Source organism: Heteronotia binoei, chromosome 15 (genome assembly GCF_032191835.1).
Source record: "Heteronotia binoei isolate CCM8104 ecotype False Entrance Well chromosome 15, APGP_CSIRO_Hbin_v1, whole genome shotgun sequence".
NCBI classification, from domain to species: domain Eukaryota; kingdom Metazoa; phylum Chordata; class Lepidosauria; order Squamata; family Gekkonidae; genus Heteronotia; species Heteronotia binoei.
In genome coordinates this window covers 59,319,015-59,341,371 of record NC_083237.1, presented here as the reverse complement: position 1 = coordinate 59,341,371, position 22,357 = coordinate 59,319,015, and the positions used below count along the sequence as shown (strand labels likewise).

General features: G+C 49.3%; 1 protein-coding gene across 1 annotated transcript in view; it reads left to right on the top strand.

The window, feature by feature from the left end:
• Positions 1-22,357, top strand: part of ERBB2 (erb-b2 receptor tyrosine kinase 2) — a 148,845-nt gene that overhangs the window by 59,754 nt on the left and 66,734 nt on the right. The window contains exons 2-4 of the mRNA XM_060256668.1: positions 6,600-6,751; positions 8,676-8,862; positions 19,277-19,411. Coding sequence (XP_060112651.1) covers positions 6,600-6,751; positions 8,676-8,862; positions 19,277-19,411 — 474 coding nt within the window. The remainder of the gene's footprint in view (positions 1-6,599; positions 6,752-8,675; positions 8,863-19,276; positions 19,412-22,357) is intronic.

Here is a 22,357-nt window from a genome sequence, read left to right as displayed (position 1 = left end):
TTCTGGTGCGTTCCTGCTCAAAAAAAGCCCTGCTTCACCATAATAAAAATAGATATGTTCTCAGGCGCTTGTGAAAGTTCTCATTGCAAAGCTTACTGAGTTGGCCCGTCCACTGTCCTCCCTCTTGCTTGTCGCCGGCGTCAGTACCTAATAATATAAATTCACTCATTTTCTCTGCAATATTTATTTATTTACATTATTTATATCCTGTCTCTCGCTCTCATGAGGACCGTAGTGGCTTACATCATTCTCCTCTGTCCGTTTTATACTCACAACCAACCTGGTAAGGCAGGTTAGCCTGAGAATATGTGACTGGTTCAAGGTCACCAGCAAGCTGCCGTGGGGGGAGCAGGGATTTGAACCTGGGTCTCCAAGATCCTAGTCCAACACTTGAACCACTGCGCCACGCTGGCTCTCTGTCCTGCCCCACTTTAAATGCAAAGAAGATATTATACTAGAAAAAAATAATCTCCCTACGTATGGTAAATTGTATGAAGAGTTCAAACTGGACCAACTCATGGGCTGTAGATTGCACCAGCGTTCACTAGCGTGTTTTTACATTCCTGGGTAGTAGAATCAAGATGGATTAGGGTTCCCATTTCCCCACCCCTAGTGGAGATTCCCCCAATTTCGGGGCTTCCAACTCACCAGCATGGAGATGGCTCGTGGGGGAAGCTCTGCCCCCCAAATTGTTCCATTATTGCCTGATGTGCCTGGTGCAATGACATCAACTGGAATTGACATCATCACAGGCACATTGCCTGGGGATGCTCTAGCATTTGGGTAAAAACTCTATGGCACCATAGATTTTTTTTTAACCAAATGCTAGAGTGTCCGAAGCACAATGTCCTCAGCCTGATGACATCACTTCTGGGTGATGCCATCACGCTGGCAGCCAGGTAAGATCTGGCAACCCTAAGATGGATCCGTTCCCCCCCACTTCAGAGGGAGGGGCTGCAACTCCAAGAAAGGCATATCCAGTTCATGTGTGGACGTACTGTGTTTTTTTCCAGAAAGGCAGTCTCTAGATCCTACCCCCAAAAGGCAAAATAAGAAGAATATTAACAAAAAGCTGGGATGGCTCCTGAGAAAAGAATAATAGAATCATAGAGTTGGAAGGGACCTCCAGGGTCATCGAGTCCAACCCCCTGCACAATGCAGGAAACTCACAAATACCTCCCCCTAAATTCACAGGAGCTTCATTGCTGTCAATGGCCATCTAGCCTCTGTTGAAAAACCTCCCAGGAAGGAGAGCCCACCACCTCCTGAAGAATCCTAGAGTTGGAAGGGACCTCCAGGGTCATCGAGTCCAACCCCCTGCACAATGCAGGAAACTCACAAATACCTCCCCCTAAATTCACAGGATCCTCATTGCTGCAAGATGGCCATCTAGCCTCTGTTGAAAAACCTCCAAGGAAGGAGAGCCCACCACCTCCCGAGGAAGCCTGTTCCACTGAGGAACCGCTCTAACAGTCAGGAAGTGCTTCCTAATGTTGAGCTGGAAGGTCCATTGGCCATCGCAATCCTTTTAAGACGTATTGGACATAACCCTAAGACAGAGTTCAGATATTTATTTCAGCTGCCACACACCCATTGCAAATCCAAGTCCGGCTGCCGTTCTCTTGTTTGTTTTTAACCTAGTTATGGGTCCCACGCCCTGCCGATTGCTTCACCCCACCTGAATGTTGGAACCGACTTGAACTGCCCTTTCGCCTGCCAATTGCAGTGTCTCCCTTTCCCGCCGCCCGAACTTTTATCAGATTGGGGGAGGCGGGGCCGTGTCTGTGGGAATGGTCCCTTGGCTGCGACTGGGCTCAGGGAGTTCTGCTGCCCGTCCTCTGAGACCGGTTCTGCTTCTCTGCCTTCTGCTTGCCCGTGCAGGAAAGCGAGTTGCGTAAATGGCTTTGCGTGGGAAGGGGGGGGGGGGAGAAAGGGAGTAAACAAGGGGGAGAAAGAACCCATCCCAACCAGACAAACAAGCTCGCACCTCACCTGCCCTGCGTTTTATAACCAGCCTGTTATTTCTTAGGTGAAGTTTTATTCCTGGAAGTACTGGAGTAAGGTGCGGAGTGCATGTTTTGTACACACTATTGGCCCAGGGTTGGATCCCTAGTTAAGGGATAGCCAATAGCTGCAGGGCTTCGGCACACCTTTCTTATCTCGGAGCCCTCGAGAGGGTTGTTTTCCCCGTGCAGAAAAGCACATTTCGCTTATAGCATCTCTCGAGTTTCGTTTTTCGGCTTTCCCAGGATGGCTTCAGGGTGGCGTCCTATTCCAACGGTTAATTTTTAAAAAACAAAACAAAACAAAATCAAAATAGGTTTAACAGTAAGCCATACAACCATAAAGCATGCAGTAGACGTGAGGGAAGAAAATGTAGTTGATGAAACAAGCAGCAGAGCGTGTTCTAAAGCTCTGAAGTGGAGAAAGCTTTGCTTCGTAACCTCGCAGTTCAACAGTGAAATGTAAATGAAGAAGAAGAAGAAGATATTGGATTTATATCACGCCCTCCACTCCGAAGAGTCAGAGCAGCTCACAATCTCCTTTACCTTCCTCCCCCACAACAGACACCCTGTGAGGTGGGTGGGGCTGGAGAGGGCTCTCACAGCAGCTGCCCTTTCAAGGACAACCTCTGCCAGAGCTATGGCTGACCCAAGGCCATGCTAGCAGGTGCAAGTGGAGGAGCGGGGAATCAAACCCGGTTCTCCCAGATAAGAGTCCGCACACTTAACCACTACACCAAACCAGCTCTACTTTTGCTGCTCATCATGAGGATGTGTGCCCAAGAGAAGTCTCTGAAAATACTACTAGTCTTGAACCAACTACCAGGACCTTCAACTATGGTGGTTTTGGAGTGTTGGACGTGGTTTTAGAGTTTTGGGGAGGAAGCATCCAACAAAGCTGATGGGCAAGAGGTTCAGGACGGACAAAAGGAAATAGTACTTTCAGACGCACAGTTTAATCAGTTGTCAGGGCTGTTTCCTACTGGAATAAAAGTGGCTGATCAGACAGCAACATCTGCCTCCCGGTAGTTAATCGCTGTCCTCCCCTCCCCAATCCTTCTCCAAACCGGATTATTTTGTCACCTGCTCCCTTGCGGTGTTTTTTGAGTTGTCCAGTTTCACCTTGTAGTTTTCTCTGTCTGGATAGTTCTCGACCAACTTCCGGATGTCTGAAGCGCTATCCCAGAGCAAAAGGAGTCTCAGACATCCAGTTTACGGTTGCCATTTTTTTTTACCACTTAGCGATATGTGCATAACCAAATAATGTTTTCTGGTCTATGTGCATGCACATAGGTGCATAATGTGCTTATGCGCATAATAGTGGGGGAAAACAAAAAAAGAACTGCATGGTGCTGTCATGTAGATGGCAGAAGATGTTTTCACCGCGAAGTGATTTGAATTGCAGTATGGCAGTCTGATCGATAATACCTGGATCAAAGATATCTGGAACAGAACTGGGTCAGTTTAGCATGGACAACACGCTGTGTGAACAGCGCCAGAGAGTGATTCAAACGTGGAATTTGCTGCCAGAAGATGTAGAGGAATGGAGGATAAGTCTATCAATGGCTACTAGCCATGGTGACTGAGGGGAACCTCCACATTCAGAGGTACTGAGCCTCTGAGTCCCAGATCCAGGAGTCAACATCTGGGGGAAGGCGCTGGCCTTGATTGTTTCATTTGGCACGGGATTCTGAGGTTTCCCCCTTCCAATTTCAAATCTTACTTGTTCCAAAGCAAAGCCCATCACCCTGTTTTCCAAGATTGCTCATTCAATCCATCCATGCCTCGTAAACCTCAGGTTTTCTAAGCATTTGAAGAGTTAGGCTGAGGATCTGGGATTTCTTTGTTGAGGCTACTGGGCTGCTGGAAGTCATTGGGGTAATGCAGGAAGCCTGTCGGAAACAATTGAAACTGGCTGTGGAGTTAAAAGGAGCGCGTGGCATTTCCTATAGCGGCTGATCCTTCTCCCTTGTCTTTAGTGTTCCAAAATCTGGGGGAGGATTCCTTCGATGCAGCTCAGTTGGTTTAAGTTTTCAAAAAATGGGGGAGAGGCACAGGAAGAAGGGTGTGGGGGGGGCGTCTGAAAAGGAAGACAGCCTTTCCGGCTTGGATTGGATGGATTCCAAGCAGGAGTCCGTGTGCTAGCGGGTTGGATTTTTATTGAAATGATTTTGCTGTTTTTAATATAATCTCTGTAACTTAAAAAAAAAAAGTTAAACATTTCTAGCTCTGGTGGTTTTAATGCTGGTCTTGGACTGTGGTAAATCCTTCAATTAGAAAAAATGAAAGGATTGTCCATCGGTGATCTCCTGGACGCACGCAAACTCAATGCATAGGGATTCCCATCTGAGGAGAAGTGGTCAAGAAGTGATATAAAATAATCTGAACAAATTTAGTGATGAGAGGAATTGTCCCTGCTTGAGTACGTACCTGGCATTTTGATAGGACTCCCCCCCCCCCCCGCATTCTGTGGGGCACCTGTAGTTTTTAAATTAGATGTGGTTTTCTTGTTTAATCAATTCTGACAAGGGCAAAGGGGTATAAAGAATGATCAGGCCAGCTGCCTGATTTCCACAGTAGCAAAGACGAGCAAGTCAGTATGGAGCAAGTCACTGTAAATTCAGCGGTACCTTGACTGAGATGGAGGGGAGGGATTGTGACTTTGGGCTAGTTACTGTTGCTCAGCCTAATCTACCTCAGACAGAAGGTTTATTAGTTATCATCAGTGTGGGACCTATCCTGTGGGGACCTACAGGGTGTGATCTTTATGAAGGACTCCGTAATTTGCCCCCTCTTGTTTAATCTTCTTGGACTATTTGAAGAGAGGCCAGTTTTCTTTCTATTGTATGACAAGCGTCCCTATATTACACACTTGATAGCAAGGTAACGTACAATTGCTATGGTGATCAGGGAGTGTAAGAATTAGATCTCTTACTGTGTGATCTTTTATTGTATTTCAGATCTGAAGAAACATTTCGATCTGTATTCTTTGTTGCATATTTTTATCTGTGCCAATGAAGGTACTGAAGCTGATTAGCGGCATATGTATGTAATATCTACCTTATATCCCGATTTTAATCCCATATCTATTTAAGTCCAACGGAGAGCTCATACCATGGAGCTTAGGGATAGAGGTTGACAAAATTATGCATGGGATAGAGAAGGTAGAGAAAGAAGTACTTTTCTCCCTTCCTCACGATACGAGATCTCACGGCAGCTACAAGCATAGACAGCTTCAAGAGGGGATTGGATAAGCATATGGAACAGAGGTCCATCAGTGGCTATTAGCCACAGCGTATTGTTGGAACTCTCTGTCTGGGGCAAATGATGCTCTGTATTCTTGGTGCTTGGGGGGGGGCACAGTGGGAGGGCTTCTAGCCCCACTTGTGGACCTCCTGATGATACTTGGGTTTTTTGACCACTGTGTGACACAGAGTGTTGGACTGGATGGGCCATTGGCCTGATCCAACATGGCTTCTCTTATGTTCTTCTGTGACACAGAGTGTTGGACTGGATGAGCCACTGGCCTGATCCAACATGGCTTCTCTTATGTTCTTCTGTGACACAGAGTGTTGGACTGGATGGGCCATTGGCCTGATCCAACAGGGCTTCTCTTATGTTCTTATGTGACTCAGAGTGTTGGACTGGATGGGCCATTGGCCTGATCCAACATGGCTTCTCTTATGTTCTTATGTGACTCAGAGTGTTGGACTGGAGGGGCCATTGGCCTGATCCAACAGGGCTTCTCTTATGTTCTTATGTGACTCAGAGTGTTGGACTGGATGGGCCATTGGCCTGATCCAACATGGCTTCTCTTATGTGACGCAGTGTGTTGGACTGGATGGGCCATTGGCCTGATCCAACATGGCTTCTCTTATGTTCTTATGTAAGGTAGTTCTGAGGAAAAGAAAGTAAACAAGCCTGCCTCCTGTTGGGTCATTCTGATTCAGATCACGTTGCTTTGGGGAACACGAGGGGCTCGCGTGGGCAGCTGACTTTTCCTTTGAGTTCCTGTACTCATAATTTTTACTCTCATGAGGCGGGACACCCTCCCTTCTGCAGTCTTGGAGGGCAGATATGACAAAATACCTTTTGAGGATCTTATCTGCCCCTGCTGTCATGAAGGGATAGGATCTTTCGTCCATGTCCTGTACGGCTGCAAGGTGTACAGCATTCACCGTGATATCCTTCCTTTTCCTGCAATCTTGCCTACCACTCTTAAATCAAAAAATGCAACAACTGAAGGAACTTTTGAATGCTAGGAAACCCTATGGTTATACTCAAATTAGCTAAATTTGGCTGGCATGCCACCAGAACTAGAAAGTCACTCATAGCTCTGAAAGGAAATAGCTAGGCATTTTCTTTCTCTCTCTCTTAGCTTGTAGTTTTAAAAATGTTTAATCCCATTATAAACGGTATATATGTTTTATCATTGATTGTAGCAATTTTACCTCTGTTCTCTCAGCACAGTTTATATGGGTTACTGTAACCGGCGTTGGTTCTATCTGTATTGTTTTTGCTGGCTTCTGCTGTGAATAAACTTGAGAAGGCTCCTTTGAGTTCAGCCTCACTGGCATTTGTTCTCTTCCTTTTCAGTATGCACAGGAACAGACATGAAGCTGCAGCAACCGTCCAGCCCGGTAAACCATTATGGCACTCTCCGACGGCTGTACGAGAACTGCCACGTCGTGCAAGGCAACTTGGAGATCACCTATCTGCCGGCTGATGTGGACACTTCCTTTCTCATGGTGGGTGTGATGTGGGAAGCTCATGCATTTTTTAATGTTTGTGATAAAAGGGGAGAGGAAGGAACTGGAGAAAAGTGGGCACAGGTTATGCCCTCCCTTTGTGGTTATTCCCTCCCTTTCCTATACGGAGATGGAAAGCAGACGCTCAGAAAGTTGCGGAAAATGACAGATTCTGAAGAGTCGGATTGCGCCATAGTGGCTTCCCACTTCATTTCCACCCCCGGGGGAACCCAGTAACGTTCCCTGTGGCAGCCCTGCCCACTTAGTAGCACCTCATGCCATCATCTGTGGCTGCCACCGCTTCCTCAAGCAACCACCCTAGTTTCGTGGGCAGGCCCAGTCTACCTTATAGGATGTGATAAAACAGTGGCACTGCCAGAAAATCAGAACCAGCGGTAGATCTGGGCCGGTGAAATTTGCATTTGGGCGCACGTCTGGCCTCAGTCTGATTCAGGGGCTGTGGGTGAGCCATTATCCTTTAGCCTCGTGTTTTCCTTCTGTAAACCAACCGTGACTGATCTCACACTGCGGTCCTGTTCCCTGAGGTGCATGTGGGTTTCCTCAGCAGGCCTGCAGCAGACGTTCTCCTGGGACTATTTCAGACTGCGGAAACAGCACTGCGGGGAATTATTTATTTATTACGTTCGACTTATATCCCGCCCTCTCCGCAAGCGGACTCAGGGCCAAAGCCCCCTTCTCCTTGTTCCCCTCAATTCTGGTCCTAATCAGGCACTGTAGGAACTGAGGAAAACCCACAACCAAGTGAAGATGTTGCGTCTGACAGAGGGTGGGGGGGGGGGACCCAGAGCCAGTGTGGTGTAGTGATTAAGAGCAGCAGACTCTAATCTGGAGAATCGGGTTCGATTTCCCCCACTCCTCCACATCAAGCCAGCTGAGTGACCTTGGGTCAGTCAGAATTCTCTCAGAGTTCTCTCAGCCCCACCTACCTCACGGGGTGTCTGTTGCGGGGAGAGGAAGGGAAGGGGATTGTAAGGTATATATGTATATATATTGTAAGGTATATATATGCTCTGAAATTCCTTCAGATAGAGAAAAGCAGGGTATAAAAATAACTCTTCTTCTGTGTGCTCTGACCGCAATGTGTAAGAAGAAGAAGACTGCAGATTTATACCACGCCCTTCTCTCTGAATCAGAGACTCAGAGCGGCTCACAATCTCCTATATCTTCTCCCCGCACAACAGACACCCTGTGAGGTGGGGGCAGATTTATACCCCACCCTTCTCTCTGAATCAGAGTCTCAGAGCGGCTCACAATCTCCTATATCTTCTCCCCTCACAACAGACAACCTGTGAGGTGGGGGCAGATTTATACCTTGCCCTTCTCTCTGAATCAGAGTCTCAGAGCGGCTTACAATCTCCTATATCTTCTCCCCCCACAACAGACACCCTGTGAGGTGGGGGCAGATTTATACCCCACCCTTCTCTCTGAATCAGAGTCTCAGAGCAGCTCACAATCTCCTATATCTTCTCCCCTCACAACAGACACCCTGTGAGGTGGGGGCAGATTTATACCCCGCCCTTCTCTCTGAATCAGAGTCTCAGAGCGGCTCACAATCTCCTATATCTTCTCCCCCCCCACAGCAGACATGCTGTGAGTTGGGTGGGGCTGAGAGGGTTCTCACAGCAGCTGCCCTTTCAAGCACAACTCCTGCGATAGCTATGGCTAACCCAAGGCCATTCCAGCAGCTGCAAGTGGAGGAGTGGGGAATCAAACCCGGTTCTCCCAGATAAGAGTCCGCGCAGTTAACCACTACATCGAACTGGCTCTGAGACACCTGAGAGTTGTGTGTCACCATGCTCCTCATTTGTGGCACCTCACACAGCTGCTTGGGGGCAGAGAACTCAACCAGCTTTCAGTGTCTTGAACATCACTCTTGATTTTTCCCTCCCTCTCTTTCTCTCAGAACATCAGAGAGGTCCAGGGGTACGTGCTGATTGCCAAGAACCACGTGCGTCGCTTGCAGCTGACGAGCCTTCTCATCATTCGAGGGACACAGTTGTACGAGGACAAATATGCTCTGGCTGTTCTTGGAAACGCCGATGCCACTGAAAATGTGGGGCTTCAGGAACTGGGCATGTTGAAACTGACAGGTCTGAAAGGATAGCGTTTTTTGATGGCGGGGAGAAAAAGCCCTGGGTGGGTGGGTGTTGAGGCAGCGTGCACGCACGTGAAAGCTTCTGCCCAGAATTAAATTGTGTTGGTCTTGAAGGTGCCGCTGGACTCAGACTACGTCACACAGGAAGTGGAGGCAAATGAGCACAAGGGAAGATTGTCTAGCTAGGCTCTGTAGGAGCGATACTCACCCTTTGGCTCATGGGGAATCATAGAATCATAGAGTTGGAAGGGTCCCCCAGGGTCATCCAGTCCAACCCCTGCAACCACATCTGCAATTATTTGTCACAAGTAGGGTTTCCAGGCTCCAGGTGGCACCTGGAGATCTGCCACTGTTGCAGTTGATCTCTAGATGACCGAGATCAGCTCCCCTGTGGAAAGTCACAACAAGCAAGGGTTTCAGCGAACAAGTGGGGGCAGGGGGGAAACACACGCTGCTGAAGAAATAGGAACCCAAACAGGTTTGATGCACTATCCAACTGGATTTTGCCGGTTCGCACAGTAAAATCCAGTTGAAAAGTGGATTGAAAGTGCATTATTTGGTATGTGTGATTGCAACCATGGTGAATTCGAGCTTGGTCAAGCCAGGAGTTGGTCTGTCTTGCTTTAACTCTCCACCTGATGCTGGCTGATGACTCTGGCGATGTAGGGTTTCCTGCCAGGGTTTTAAAGATTTGTTTGCTGCATTGTAGTTTCAGGTCTGAAAGGTCTGTTTATTTGCTTCAAACATTTTTATGCCACCTTTCCACCCAGCTTGGGATTCCCAAGACAGCGAACGATCAAAAGCATTAAAACAAGCTTTTGAAATACATAGGGTAAAACTGAGGGGGTGGAATTCTAGCAGGGGCTCCTTTGCATATTAGGCCCCACCCTGCGATGTAGCCAATCCTCCTTACAAGGCTAGAGCTCTTGAAGGATTGGCTACATCAGGGGTGTGTGGCCTAATATGCAGAGGAGCTTCTGTTAGAATTCCTTACAGGGCTCTTAGTACAGGGCCTGCTGTAAGCTCCAGGAGAACTGGCTACATCAGGGGTGTGTGGCCTAATAGGCAAAGGAGGTCCTGCTAGAATTCCATACAGGGCTCTTCGTACAGGGCCTACTGAGAGCTCCAGGAGGATTGGCTACATCAGGGGTGTGTGGCCTAATAGGCAAAGGAGGTCCTGCTAGAATTCCTTACAGGGCTCTTAGTACAGGGCCTGCTGTAAGCTCCAGGAGAACTGGCTACATCAGGGGTGTGTGGCCTAATATGCAAAGGAGCTCCTGTTAGAATTCCTTACAGGGCTCTTAGTACAGGGCTTGCTGTAAGCTCCAGGAGGATTGGCTACATCAGGGGTGTGTGGCCTAATAGGCAAAGGAGGTCCTGCTAGAATTCCTTACAGGGCTCTCAGTACAGGGCCTACTGAGAGCTCCAGAAGGATTGGCTACATCAGGGGTGTGTGGCCTAATAGGCAAAGGAGGTCCTGCTAGAATTCCTTACAGGGCTCTCAGTACAGGGCCTACTGAGAGCTCCAGGAGGATTGGCTACATCAGGGGTGTGTGGCCTAATAGGCAAAGGAGGTCCTGCTAGAATTCCTTACAGGGCTCTCAGTACAGGGCCTGCTGAGAGCTCCAGGAGGATTGGCTACATCAGGGGTGTGTGGCCTAATAGGCAAAGGAGGTCCTGCTAGAATTCCTTACAGGGCTCTTCGTACAGGGCCTACTGAGAGCTCCAGGAGGATTGGCTACATCAGGGGTGTGTGGCCTAATAGGCAAAGGAGGTCCTGCTAGAATTCCTTACAGGGCTCTTAGTACAGGGCCTGCTGTAAGCTCCAGGAGGACTGGCTACATCAGGGGTGTGTGGCCTAATAGGCAAAGGAGGTCCTGCTAGAATTCCTTACAGGGCTCTTTGTACAGGGCCTACTGTAAGCTCCAGGAGGATTGGCTACATCAGGGGTGTGTGGCCTAATAGGCAAAGGAGGTCCTGCTAGAATTCCTTACAGGGCTCTTAGTACAGGGCCTGCTGTAAGCTCCAGGAGGACTGGCTACATCAGGGGTGTGTGGCCTAATAGGCAAAGGAGGTCCTGCTAGAATTCCTTACAGGGCTCTTTGTACAGGGCCTACTGAGAGCTCCAGGAGGATTGGCTACATCAGGGGTGTGTGGCCTAATAGGAAAAGGAGGTCCTGCTAGAATTCCTTACAGGGCTCTTTGTACAGGGCCTACTGAGAGCTCCAGGAGGATTGGCTACATCAGGGGTGTGTGGCCTAATATGCAAAGGAGCTCCTGTTAGAATTCCACCCCTGGGTAAAACAAGTCTCTGAAGAAGTGAGCAGCGACTCGCGAAAGCCTCTCCCCTGCCACACATTTTGTTAGTCTTTAAGGTGCTCCTGGACTCTTGCTCTTTTCTGCTGCTTAATAGGATAAAGACAATTCACCGAGAACCATTTAAACACCTACACAGGAAGGAGGGTCAGGGAGGGAACGCTAGATGCAACAGATTGCTATTCCCCCACTGGCAAAGGCAGTGGCGGAGGTGGACAGGCGAATCTCTTTAGGGAGGGAATTCTGTTGTTTTGGTGCCACAACCGAGAAGGCCTCTCCTTGAATTACCATCCACCTAGCCTCAGATAGCAAGGGTGCCCAAAGAAGGATATCTGAAGATGACCGCAGTCAGGGCTCACTTTGTAGCAGGAGCTCCTTTGCGTATTAGGCCACACCCCCTGATGTAGCCGATCCTCCTGGAGCTTACAGGGTTTTTCTTGCAGGGACTATTGCAGGGGTGGCCAAACTTGCTTAACGTAAGAGCCACATAGACTAAATGCCAGATGTTTGAGAGCTGCAAGACATGAACGTCAGGTGTTTGAGAGCCGCAAGACAGGAAGGAAGAGAGGGAGGGAGGGGGAAAGCAAATAGATGGGGCGGGAGAGGTAAAAAGAAAGCAATTTTAACTTTAAATACATTCTCCAAGCTATCGGCTGGCTTGGCTGGGACAAAGTGATTTAAAGAGACAAATGCTTTCTCCAAGCCAGCCAATGGTGCAGTGGGGGCTTCAAGAGCCACACAATGTGTGTGAAAGAGCCACATATGGCTCCTGAGACACAGTTGGCCACCCCTAGCCTACTGTAAGCTCTTGGAGAATTAGCTACATCAGGGGTGTGTGGCCTGATATGCAAAGGAGTTCCTGATACAAAGTGAGCTCAGACTGCAGTGATTGGTAGGTTCTTATGAAAGTAGCTTGTCCTTAGTGGCTGGGGCTCAGTGACAGAGCATCTGCTTGGCATACAGAAGGTCCCAGGTTCAATCCCCAGTATAAGAACATAAGAGAAGCCATGTTGGATCAGACCAATGGCCCATCCAGTCCAACACTCTGTGTCACACAGTGGCCAAAATATATATATACACATACACACAGACACACACACACTGTGGCTAATAGCCACTGATGGACCTCTGCTCCATATTTTTATCCAATCCCCTCTTGAAGCTGGCTATGCTTTTAGCCGCCCCCACCTCCTGTGGCAGTGAATTCCACATGTTAGTCACCCTTTGGGTGAAGAAGTACTTCCTTTTATCCATTTTAACCTGACTGCTCAGCAATTTCATTGAATGCCCACGAGTTCTTGTATTGTGAGAAAGGGAGAAAAGGACTTCTTTCTCTACTTTCTCCATTCCATGCATAATCTTGTAAACCTCTATCATGTCACCCCGCAGTCGACATTTCTCCAAGCTAAAGAGCCCCAAGCGTTTTAACCTTTCTTCATAGGGAAAGTGTTCCAAACCTTTAATCATTCTAGTTACCCTTTTCTGCACTTTTTCCAATGCTATAATATCCTTTTTGAAGTGCGGTGACCAGAATTGCACACAGTACTCCAAATGAGACCACACCATCGATTTATACAGGGGCATTATGATACTGGCTGATTTGTTTTCAATTCCCTTCCTAATAATTCCCAGCATGGCGTTGGCCTTTTTTATTGCAATTGCACACTGTCTTGACATTTTCAGTGAGTTATTTACCACGACCCCAAGATCTCTCTCTTGCTCAGTCTCTGCCAGTTCACAACCCATCAACTTTTTTTTAAAAATTGGATTTATATCCCGCCCTACACTCCGAAGAGACTCAGAGTGGCTCACAATCTCCTTTACCTTCCTCTCCCACAACAGACACCCTGTGAGGTGGGTGGGGATAGAGAGGGCTCTCACAGCAGCTGTCCTTTCAAGGACAGAGTCTCAGAGCGGCTCAGAATCCCCTTTACTTTCCTCCCCCACAACAGATACCCTGTGAGGTGGGTGGGGCTGGAGAGGGCTCTCACAGCAGCTGTCCTTTCAAGGACAGAGTCTCAGAGCGGCTCACACTCTCCTTTACCTTCCTCCCCCGCAACAGACACCCTGAGAGGTGGGTGGGGCTGGAGAGGGCTCTCACAGCAGCTGCCCTTTCAAGGACAACCTCTGCCAGAGCTATGGCTGACCCAAGGCCATTCCAGCAGCTGCAAGTGGAGGAGTGGGGAATCAAACCCGGTTCTCTCACGTAAGAGTCCGCACACTTAACCACTACACCAAACTGGCTCTCCTTGTATTTGTAGCTGGGATTCTTGGCCCCAGTGTGCATTACTTTGCACTTGACTCTAAGTATCTCTAATGAAAAGATCTGACTGGCGGTAGGTGATGTGAAAGATCTCTCCTGAGAGCCGCTGCCCACCTGAGCAGACAATACTGATGGACCCAGGGTCCCATTTGGCATAAGGCAGTTTCCTGTGTTTGAGACTGCTGCCTTCGGGTGTACCGAGCAGCAAACACCACAGACAGAGCCTCGCTGCTGTGATACTCCTGTGTTTACAGCGTGTGCCATCAATCATGGCTGACCCAGCCCATCGCATTGGGCCACCTGTTTTGTTTGTTTGCTTTCGTTGCTGGGAACCGAGCCAGCAGGCCGATCCAGCAAAAACTGCTGAGCTTCCCAAAGCAAACTGGAGACCAAGTCACTCGAGCGTGTTTGACTCTGCGCTCACTCTCACACTCCGCAACCAAGCCCCAAAGATGTCTCTCGTTCGTGGCAGCTTAGTCAGTAGGCATGAGGGCAGGCCCCTTCCCCTAAGGAACAACCCATCTCTGTTGTTTTCCTGCTGCTGAACTACAATGGAGGGGAAAGATGCCCGGGGTGCCATTTGCATCATTATCTGGGAGAACCGGGTTTGATTCCCCCCTCCTCCACTTGCAGCTGCTGAAATGGCCTTGGGTTAGCCAGAGCTCTCTTATCTGGGAGAACCGGGTTTGATTCCCCCCTCCTCCACTTGCAGCTGCTGGAATGGCCTTGGGTTAGCCAGAGCTCTCTTATCTGGGAGAACCGGGTTTGATTCCCCCCTCCTCCACTTGCAGCTGCTGGAATGGCCTTGGGTCAGCCAGAGCTCTCTTATCTGGGAGAACCGGGTTTGATTCCCCCCTCCTCCACTTGCAGCTGCTGGAATGGCCTTGGGTCAGCCAGAGCTCTCTTATCTGGGAGAACCGGGTTTGATTCCCCCCTCCTCCACTTGCCCCTGCTGGAATGGCCTTGGGTCAGCCAGAGCTCTCTTATCTGGGAGAACCGGGTTTGATTCCCCCCTCCTCCACTTGCAGCTGCTGGAATGGCCTTGGGTCAGCCAGAGCTCTCTTATCTGGGAGAACCGGGTTTGATTCCCCCCTCCTCCACTTGCAGCTGCTGGAATGGCCTTGGGTCAGCCAGAGCTCTCTTATCTGGGAGAACCGGGTTTGATTCCCCCCTCCTCCACTTGCAGCTGCTGGAATGGCCTTGGGTCAGCCAGAACTCTCTTATCTGGAAGAACCGGGTTTGATTCCCCCCTCCTCCACTTGATGCTGCTGGAATGGCCTTGGGTCAGCCAGAGCTCTCTTATCTGGGAGAACCGGGTTTGATTCCCCCCTCCTCCACTTGCAGCTGCTGGAATGGCCTTGGGTCAGCCAGAACTCTCTTATCTGGGAGAACCGGGTTTGATTCCCCCCTCCTCCACTTGCAGCTGCTGGAATGGCCTTGGGTCAGCCATAGCTCTCATAGACCTTCTTCCCCTGTAGTGGTTAAGTGAGCGGACTCTTATCTGGGAGAACCGGGTTTGATCCCCCACTCCTTCACTTGCACCTGCTGGAATGGCCTTGGGTCAGCCATGGCTCTGGCAGAGGTTGTCCTTGAAAGGGCAGCTGCTGGGAGAGCCCTCTCAACCCCACCCACCTCACAGGGTGTCTGTTGTGGGGGGAGGAGATTGTAAGCTGCTCTGAGTCTCTGATTCAGAGAGAAGAGTGGGGTATAAATCTGCAATGCTTCTTCTTCCAGGGAAGCCTGTCTGGCAGTTTGGTGTAGTGATTAAGCGTGCGGACTCTTATCTGGGAGCACCAGGTTTGATTCCCCCAGTCCTCTGCTTGCAGCTGCTGGATTGGCCTTGGGTCAGCAGTAGCTCTCACAGAGCTGTCCTTGAATGGGCAGCTGCTGGGAGAACTCTCTCAGCCCCACCTACCTCACAGAGTGTCTATTGTGGTAGAGGAAGGGAAAGGAGATTGTGAGCCGCTCTGAAATTCGGAGAGGAGGGCGGGATATAAATCCAATATCATCATCGTTATTGAACTTTTTATTGAAGAACTCCTCATAAACTTCCAGTTCAATCCTCAGCATCTCCAGTAAGGAGGAGGAGGTGATGGAGATGGTGATGGTGACTGGGTTTATACCCTGTCCTTCACTCAGGGTCTTGGAGTGGCTTACAAGTCTCCTTCTCTTCCTCTCTGCACAGCAGACACCCTTGTGAGGGAGGTGGGACTGAGAGAGCTCTGAGAGAATGGCTGTTGAGAGAACAGCTCTTTTAAGAGCTGTGACTGACCCAAGGTCACTCAGCCGGCTTCCTATGGAGGAAGAAGAAGAGAAGAGATTGGATTTATACCCTGCCCTTTGCTCAGAGTGGTTCACAATCTCCTTCCCTTCCTCTCTGCACAACAGACATCCTGTGAGGTAAGTGAGGCTGAGAGAGCTCTGAGAGAACGGTCTTTGAGAAAACAGCTCTGCGAGAACTTTGACTGGCCCTGTACTGAGAGCCCTGTAAGCTCTTGGAGGATTGGCTACATCGAGGGGGTGTGACCTAATATGCAAAGGAGTTCCTTCTACAAAAAAAGAAAAAGGTCCTGCTTGGGGACCCCTGAGGGAACAGGCATTCTGAAAGACCTTTGCCGAAGTCCCTGGAGAGGTGCTGCCAGCGTTGGCGGGAATGGTCCTGAGAGAGCAGGAATCTCATTCAGCGTCAGCTAGTTTTTTGTGTTTGTGTGACGGTTTGAAAGCGGCTGATCTCATCGGTTTCTTTCCTAAGCAACGATTCATAACAAGCCGACCGAACGAACGAAAACAGAGTTAGTGAGCTCACGTGTTGTGTTGAGCGGCAGTTGTAAAATCGTGTTTGTCTTTCTGTCTCCTGCACGCTGGGTGTTGCACCCGCCCACGTGACGTGTGGCCAAGCTTTAAAGTTTAAAAAGAAAAAAGAAAAGAAATGTCTCCACCTTCTTGGTTAGGAGCCGGGCTTTTTTTTGTGCAGGAACGCAGTTCTGGCTGGCTTGGCACCAGGGGGTGTGGCCTAATGTGCAAATGAGTTCCTGCTGGGTTTTTTTCTACCAAAAAGGCCCTGGTTAGGAGACAGTGGGAAAAGAATGGATAATATGCATTTCTGTTTGTGGGAATAGGGCACTTCCGTTCAGGTGGTGTAGTACGGGGGTAAAGAGAATGATCCATGAGCCAGGAAATTGTCCTTTTGAGTCCTGCCTTGGCCAGGAATTCAGTGGGTGACTTGATGCTTTAAACCATCACCTCACTGCCTCCTTGGGCTTTGTATTTAGTTAGTAAATTTTCATCCTGACCTCGCTCCAGAGAGCTCTGGCCAGTATACATCCCACTTTAATTACATCTTCACAACAACCCTGTGAGGTAGCTTAGACCAAGAGTGTGCGACTGGCCCAAGGTCACCTAGCCGGTTTCTGTGGCAGAGGAGGGATCTGAACCCTGAGCCTCTCAGATCCTCATCTGACACTCCAGCCGCTGCTAGCTTTCTGACCTTCTTCACCATGTGCAAAGATAGTATATCTGACCCATCCGGTGGGACTGTTTGCTGAGGTGACAACAAAGCGATACATGTGAATCTGCGTAGCATTTTAAAGCGCTCAAAGTACTGCATAGGTGCTAGAGAACAAAATTCGAATCCAGCAGCACCTTTAAGACCGACAAAGCTTTTGTATGCATGCACACTTCTTCAGATACATTGAAGTGGAAGTTACCAGTATGTATATATAGGTAGGGGGTGAGCAGCAAATTAGCATAATAAAGATTGTTTAACAGCTGCGGGGACCAAAGGCAGTAACAAGCTTCATTTGCATGGTCACCAGGGCCGGCTCGCCCACTAGGCAAACTAGGTGGTTGCCTAGGGCGCCAGCAGGGTGGGTGCGCTGAATTCGGTCTCCCCCCCCTAGGCAAACATCTAGTTCGCCTGCTCCCCAGCCTCCTCCCGCCCCCCCTCCCCGGTCTATTGCAACGCCCAGAACTGGTGCACCCTGGGCTATCTAAAGATCAGCTGATTGGTGGATAAAACTGCACGGCACGCTGTCAATGCCCAGGTGGGCAAACAGCAGCAAACCATGAAGCCTGCAAGGGCGGCCGCGGCACTGTCTCCTCCCCACTTCCTTCCCATCCAGGAAGTGGGGAGGAGGCAGTGCCACGGCTGCCCTTTCAGGCTTTGTGGTCCACTGCTGCTGGCCTGTCTGCTGCTAGCCTGTCTGGAGAGCCAGTTTGGTGTAGTGGTTAAGTGTGCGGACTCTTATCTGGGAGAACCGGGTTTGATTCCCCTCTCCTCCACTTGCAGCTGCTAGCATGGCCTTGGGTCAGCCATAGCTCTCTTATCTGGGAGAACCGGGTTTGATTCCCCACTCCTCCACTTGCACCTGCTAGCATGGCCTTGGGTCAGCCATAGCTCTCTTATCTGGGAGAACCAGGTTTGATTCCCCACTCCTCCACTTGCAGCTGCCGGAATGGCCTTGGGTCAGCCAGAGCTCTCTTATCTGGGAGAACCGGGTTTGATTCCCCACTCCTCCACTTGCAGCTGCTGGAATGGCCTTGGGTCAGCCATAGATCTGGCAGAGGTTGTCCTTGAAAGGGCAGCTGCTGTGAGAGCCCTCTCCAGCCCCACCCACCTCACAGGGTGTCTGTTGTGGGGGAGGAAGGTAAAGGAGATTGTGAGCCGCTCTGAGACTCTTCGGAGTGGAGGGCGGGATATAAATCCAATATCTTCATCTACCTCACAGGGTGTCTGTTGTGGGGGAGGAAGGGAAAGGAGATTGTGAGCCGCTCTGAGACTCTTCGGAGTGGAGGGCGGGGTATAAATCCAATATCTTCAACTACCTCACAGGGTGTCTGTTGTGGGGGAGGAAGGGAAAGGAGATTGGAGCCACTCTGAGACTCTTCGGAGTGGAGGGCGGGATATAAATCCAATATCTTCATCTACCTCACAGGGTGTCTGTTGTGGGGGAGGAAGGGAAAGGAGATTGTGAGCCGCTCTGAGACTCTTCAGAGTGGAGGGCGGGATATAAATCCAATATCTTCATCTACCTCACAGGGTGTCTGTTGTGGGGGAGGAAGGGAAAGGAGATTGTGAGCCGCTCTGGGACTCTTCGGAGTGGAGGGCGGGATATAAATCCAATATCTTCAACTACCTCACAGGGTGTCTGTTGTGGGGGAGGAAGGGAAAGGAGATTGGAGCCACTCTGAGACTCTTCGGAGTGGAGGGCGGGATATAAATCCAATATCTTCAACTACCTCACAGGGTGTCTGTTGTGGGGGAGGAAGGTAAAGGGGATTGTGAGCCGCTCTGAGACTCTTCGGAGTGGAGGGCGGGATATAAATCCAATATCTTCTTCTTCTTCATCTTCTTAACAGCACTTTTACCCTGCAATCAGCTGATCGGGGGGGGGGGCATCCTTAGATAGCCTAGAGCGCGCTGGTTCCAGGCGTTGCAATAGTCCGGGGAAGGGAGGAGGAGGTGCCGCGGTGGCACGGAGGGTGCGGTGGCCCAAGTCTGCCTATGCATCCAAGGGTCAGTCCTGATGGACACCGTTTGTTTGGGTTTAATTCCAGGGGGGAAATATAGTGAAGGAAAAATGAAGGAAACAAATATATCAGAATTGAAGGTTGACATGCACATGTATCCGTCTTGATTGCGGAGTGCTGCGAGTAATTAACTGGGACCCTGTTTTTACACTCCATTCATCTCTTCTCAAGCATGGAGGTATAAATGCTGGGAGTTTTTTTTAGATCAGCTAAGAGTTTCCCGAGTTTTTGATCAAGCCACTAAAACAACAGTTTTGCTCACAGGTCTTTCCCCATTTCTCGTCGTTTCCCCTCTCTGCAGAGATTCTGAAAGGCGGAGTGATCATCCAGGAAAACCCACAACTGTGCTTCCAGGAGACCATAGACTGGAACGACATCTTCCACAAACACAACTGGCACAACTTCACGGAGATCGGCACCCAGCGCCGTCGGACGTGTGAGTATTCTAGGTCGCGGACAGGTGATGAAAACAAAGCTCGATGGGAATGGCGTTAAAATGAAGGCCTGGATTCCTGGGTTGGTGGGGGCGTGTCCCATCAGTGGCCTGGTATTTCTATTTGTTCCTTATATTGTTAAATCGATTCAGATTTTTGGTTTTAATCAGAGACGTTTGCAGGGATGGAACTCTAGCAGGAGCTCCTTTGCATGTTTGGCCACTCCCCCCCCCCCCCCGATGTAGCCAATCCACCAAGAGCTTACAAAAAAGAGCTTTGTAAGCTCTTGGAAGATTGGCAACATCAGGTGGGTGCGGCCTAATATGCAAAGGAGCGCCTGCTAGAATCCCACCCCTGGACGTATGTGATCTGTGCCATCACCCACTGATTGTTTTACAGCAACGGCAAAAGTTCCTAACCTGGATGGCGCAGGCTACCCCGATCTCATCAGACCTCAGACATTAAGCTAGGGGTGCCAATCCCCAGGTGGGGGCAGGGGATCCCCCGGTTTGGAGGCCCTCCCCCCGCTTCAGGGTCGTCAGAAAGCGGGGGGAGGGGAGGGAAATGTCTGCTGGGAACTCTGTTATTCCCTAAGGAGATTTATTCCCATAGAAAATCATGGAGAATTGATCTGAGGGTATCTGGGGCTCTGGGGGGGGCTGTTATTTGGGGTAGAGGCATGAAATTTTCAGTACAGCATCTAGTGCCTCTCCCCAAAATACCCCCCAAGTTTCAAAAAGATTGGACCAGGCGGTCCAATTCTATGAGCCCCAAAAGAAGGTGCCCCTATCCTTCATTCTTTCCTATGGAAGGAAGGAATTGAAAAGGTGTGCCGTCCCTTTAAATGTGATGGCCAGAACTCCCTTTGTAGTTCAATTATGCCTGTCACAGCCTGGATCTTGGCTCCACCCCTAATGTCTCCTGGCTCCACCCCCAAAGTCCCCAGATATTTCTTGAATTGGACTTGGCAACCCTACATTAAGCCCAGTCAGCCCTGGTTGATACATGGATGTGAAACCAGCCAGGACGTCTAACGGCAGGGGTGGAATTCTAGCAGGAGCTCCTTTGCATATTAGGCCACACACCCCGATGTAGCCAATCCTCCAAGAGCTTACAAGGTTCTTTTTTGTAAGCTCTTGGAGGATTGGCTACATCAAGGGGGTGTGGCCTAATATGCGAAGAGGCTCCTGCTAGCATTCCACCCCTGGTCTAGGGTGAATGCACAGAGGTAGGCAACGGCATATAGCTCAGTTCATCACTCACCTTGAAATCCACTGGGAAATACTTGGTGGTTTTGTAGGTGGAGTTTGGGGAGGGCGCGATTTGGAGAGAAGAAGGACCTCAGCAGGGTACTTTGGTCTCTGGAAACCAGGGCTTGTTTTGTAGAAAAAGCCCAGCAGGAACTCATTTGCATATTAGGCCACACCTCTGACACCGCCAGAACTGCGTTCCTGTGCATTTAAAAAAAAAAAGCCCTTTTGGAAACCATATTTCTGCTTTATGGCCAGCGTTCCCTCTAAGCTGCAGAGTCTTGTGAGCAAAAATTCTGTTTTGTGAGCGACTGGTATTAAATTTGTGAGCTGCGGGCATGAAAGTGGTGCGCTACGGCATAAATGAGTGTGCTCTGAGGGTCATCCCTCCTGAGCTAAGACAAAAACCTGTGAGCTGGAGGCGTTTCGTTTGATACCGTCAGTGACCAGCACAAATCAGAAAAAAAATTAACAAAAGCTAAAAAAAACAAAGCTAACATAACTTACAAAATGTTCAAGTATTGCATAGGATAACAGTAGGAAATAGGGTATATAAAATAACAATTAACATTTAGCTTCAGAACATAATATATCTTTGCGAATTTTACATGTGGTTGAAAAGACCCTTGCGCAAGGACCTGTAATCTGTGGGCTCACACCCATAAGAAACTTCCCAGTGACCTCAAAATTAGGAAGACTGGAATAGCTCTGAAATCTACTTAATAAAGGACTAATTAACCTCTCCCGTATCTCCTGCTAAAGTCGGCATGAGAGGAGAACACGTTCGACAGTTTCGAGGGTCCCTGTGATTTTGTTGGTGACTGGTGGTTAAGCTGCAGGCTAAAAATCTGTGAGCTAGCTCACCCTAACTCAGCTTAGAGGGAACACTGCTTATGGCTGAGATAACAGCAGGTATATTAACACTCTTTCGAATCTATATCCTCTTCTGTTAAGGACTAGAAATGACCGCCCCCTCCAAGAAACCTCCAACCCTGAACGTTTTGATTCTCAGGATGCTAGATTCTGACTCACTGAATCACTCAGCACCTCCTTGCCCTTTCTAAGGGCCATGAACTGCTTCCCAGTCACCCCCACACCTCTGCTTCCAGATGACCCCTGCTGGCTCACCCCCACTAGTAGAAACAAACACTGTGATATATTGGCTAACAATGTTTAGTAAAACTTTTGAAGAAAAACTATATCATCCATCTATCTATCTATCTATCTATCTATCTATCTATCTATCTATCTATCTATCTATCTATCTATCTATCTATCTATCTATCTATTTGATTATTTATATCCCGCCCTTCCCACCAAGTGGCTCAGGGCGGCTTACAACATAGGATCGTACATAAATTAGGTTTAGGCATTCAACAGTTAAATAATTAAAACATTTAAAACATTAAGAACAGCAAAAGTCCACTAAAACCACACTTAGTTTCTTGTGCCAGTTAGTTATAGGCCAGCCGGAAGAGGGTTGTCTTACAGGCCCTGCGGAACTGAACAAGGTCCCGCAGGGCCCTCACCTCTTCCGGCAGCTGGTTCCACCAGGAAGGGGCCATAACAGAAAAGGCCCGGTCCCTGGTAGATTTTAGACGGGCTTCTTTTGGCCCGGGGATAACGAGAAGGTTTTGAGTTCCCGATCTCAGCACTCTCTGGGGAACATGATCTCAGCACTCTCTGGGAAAAAGGTAA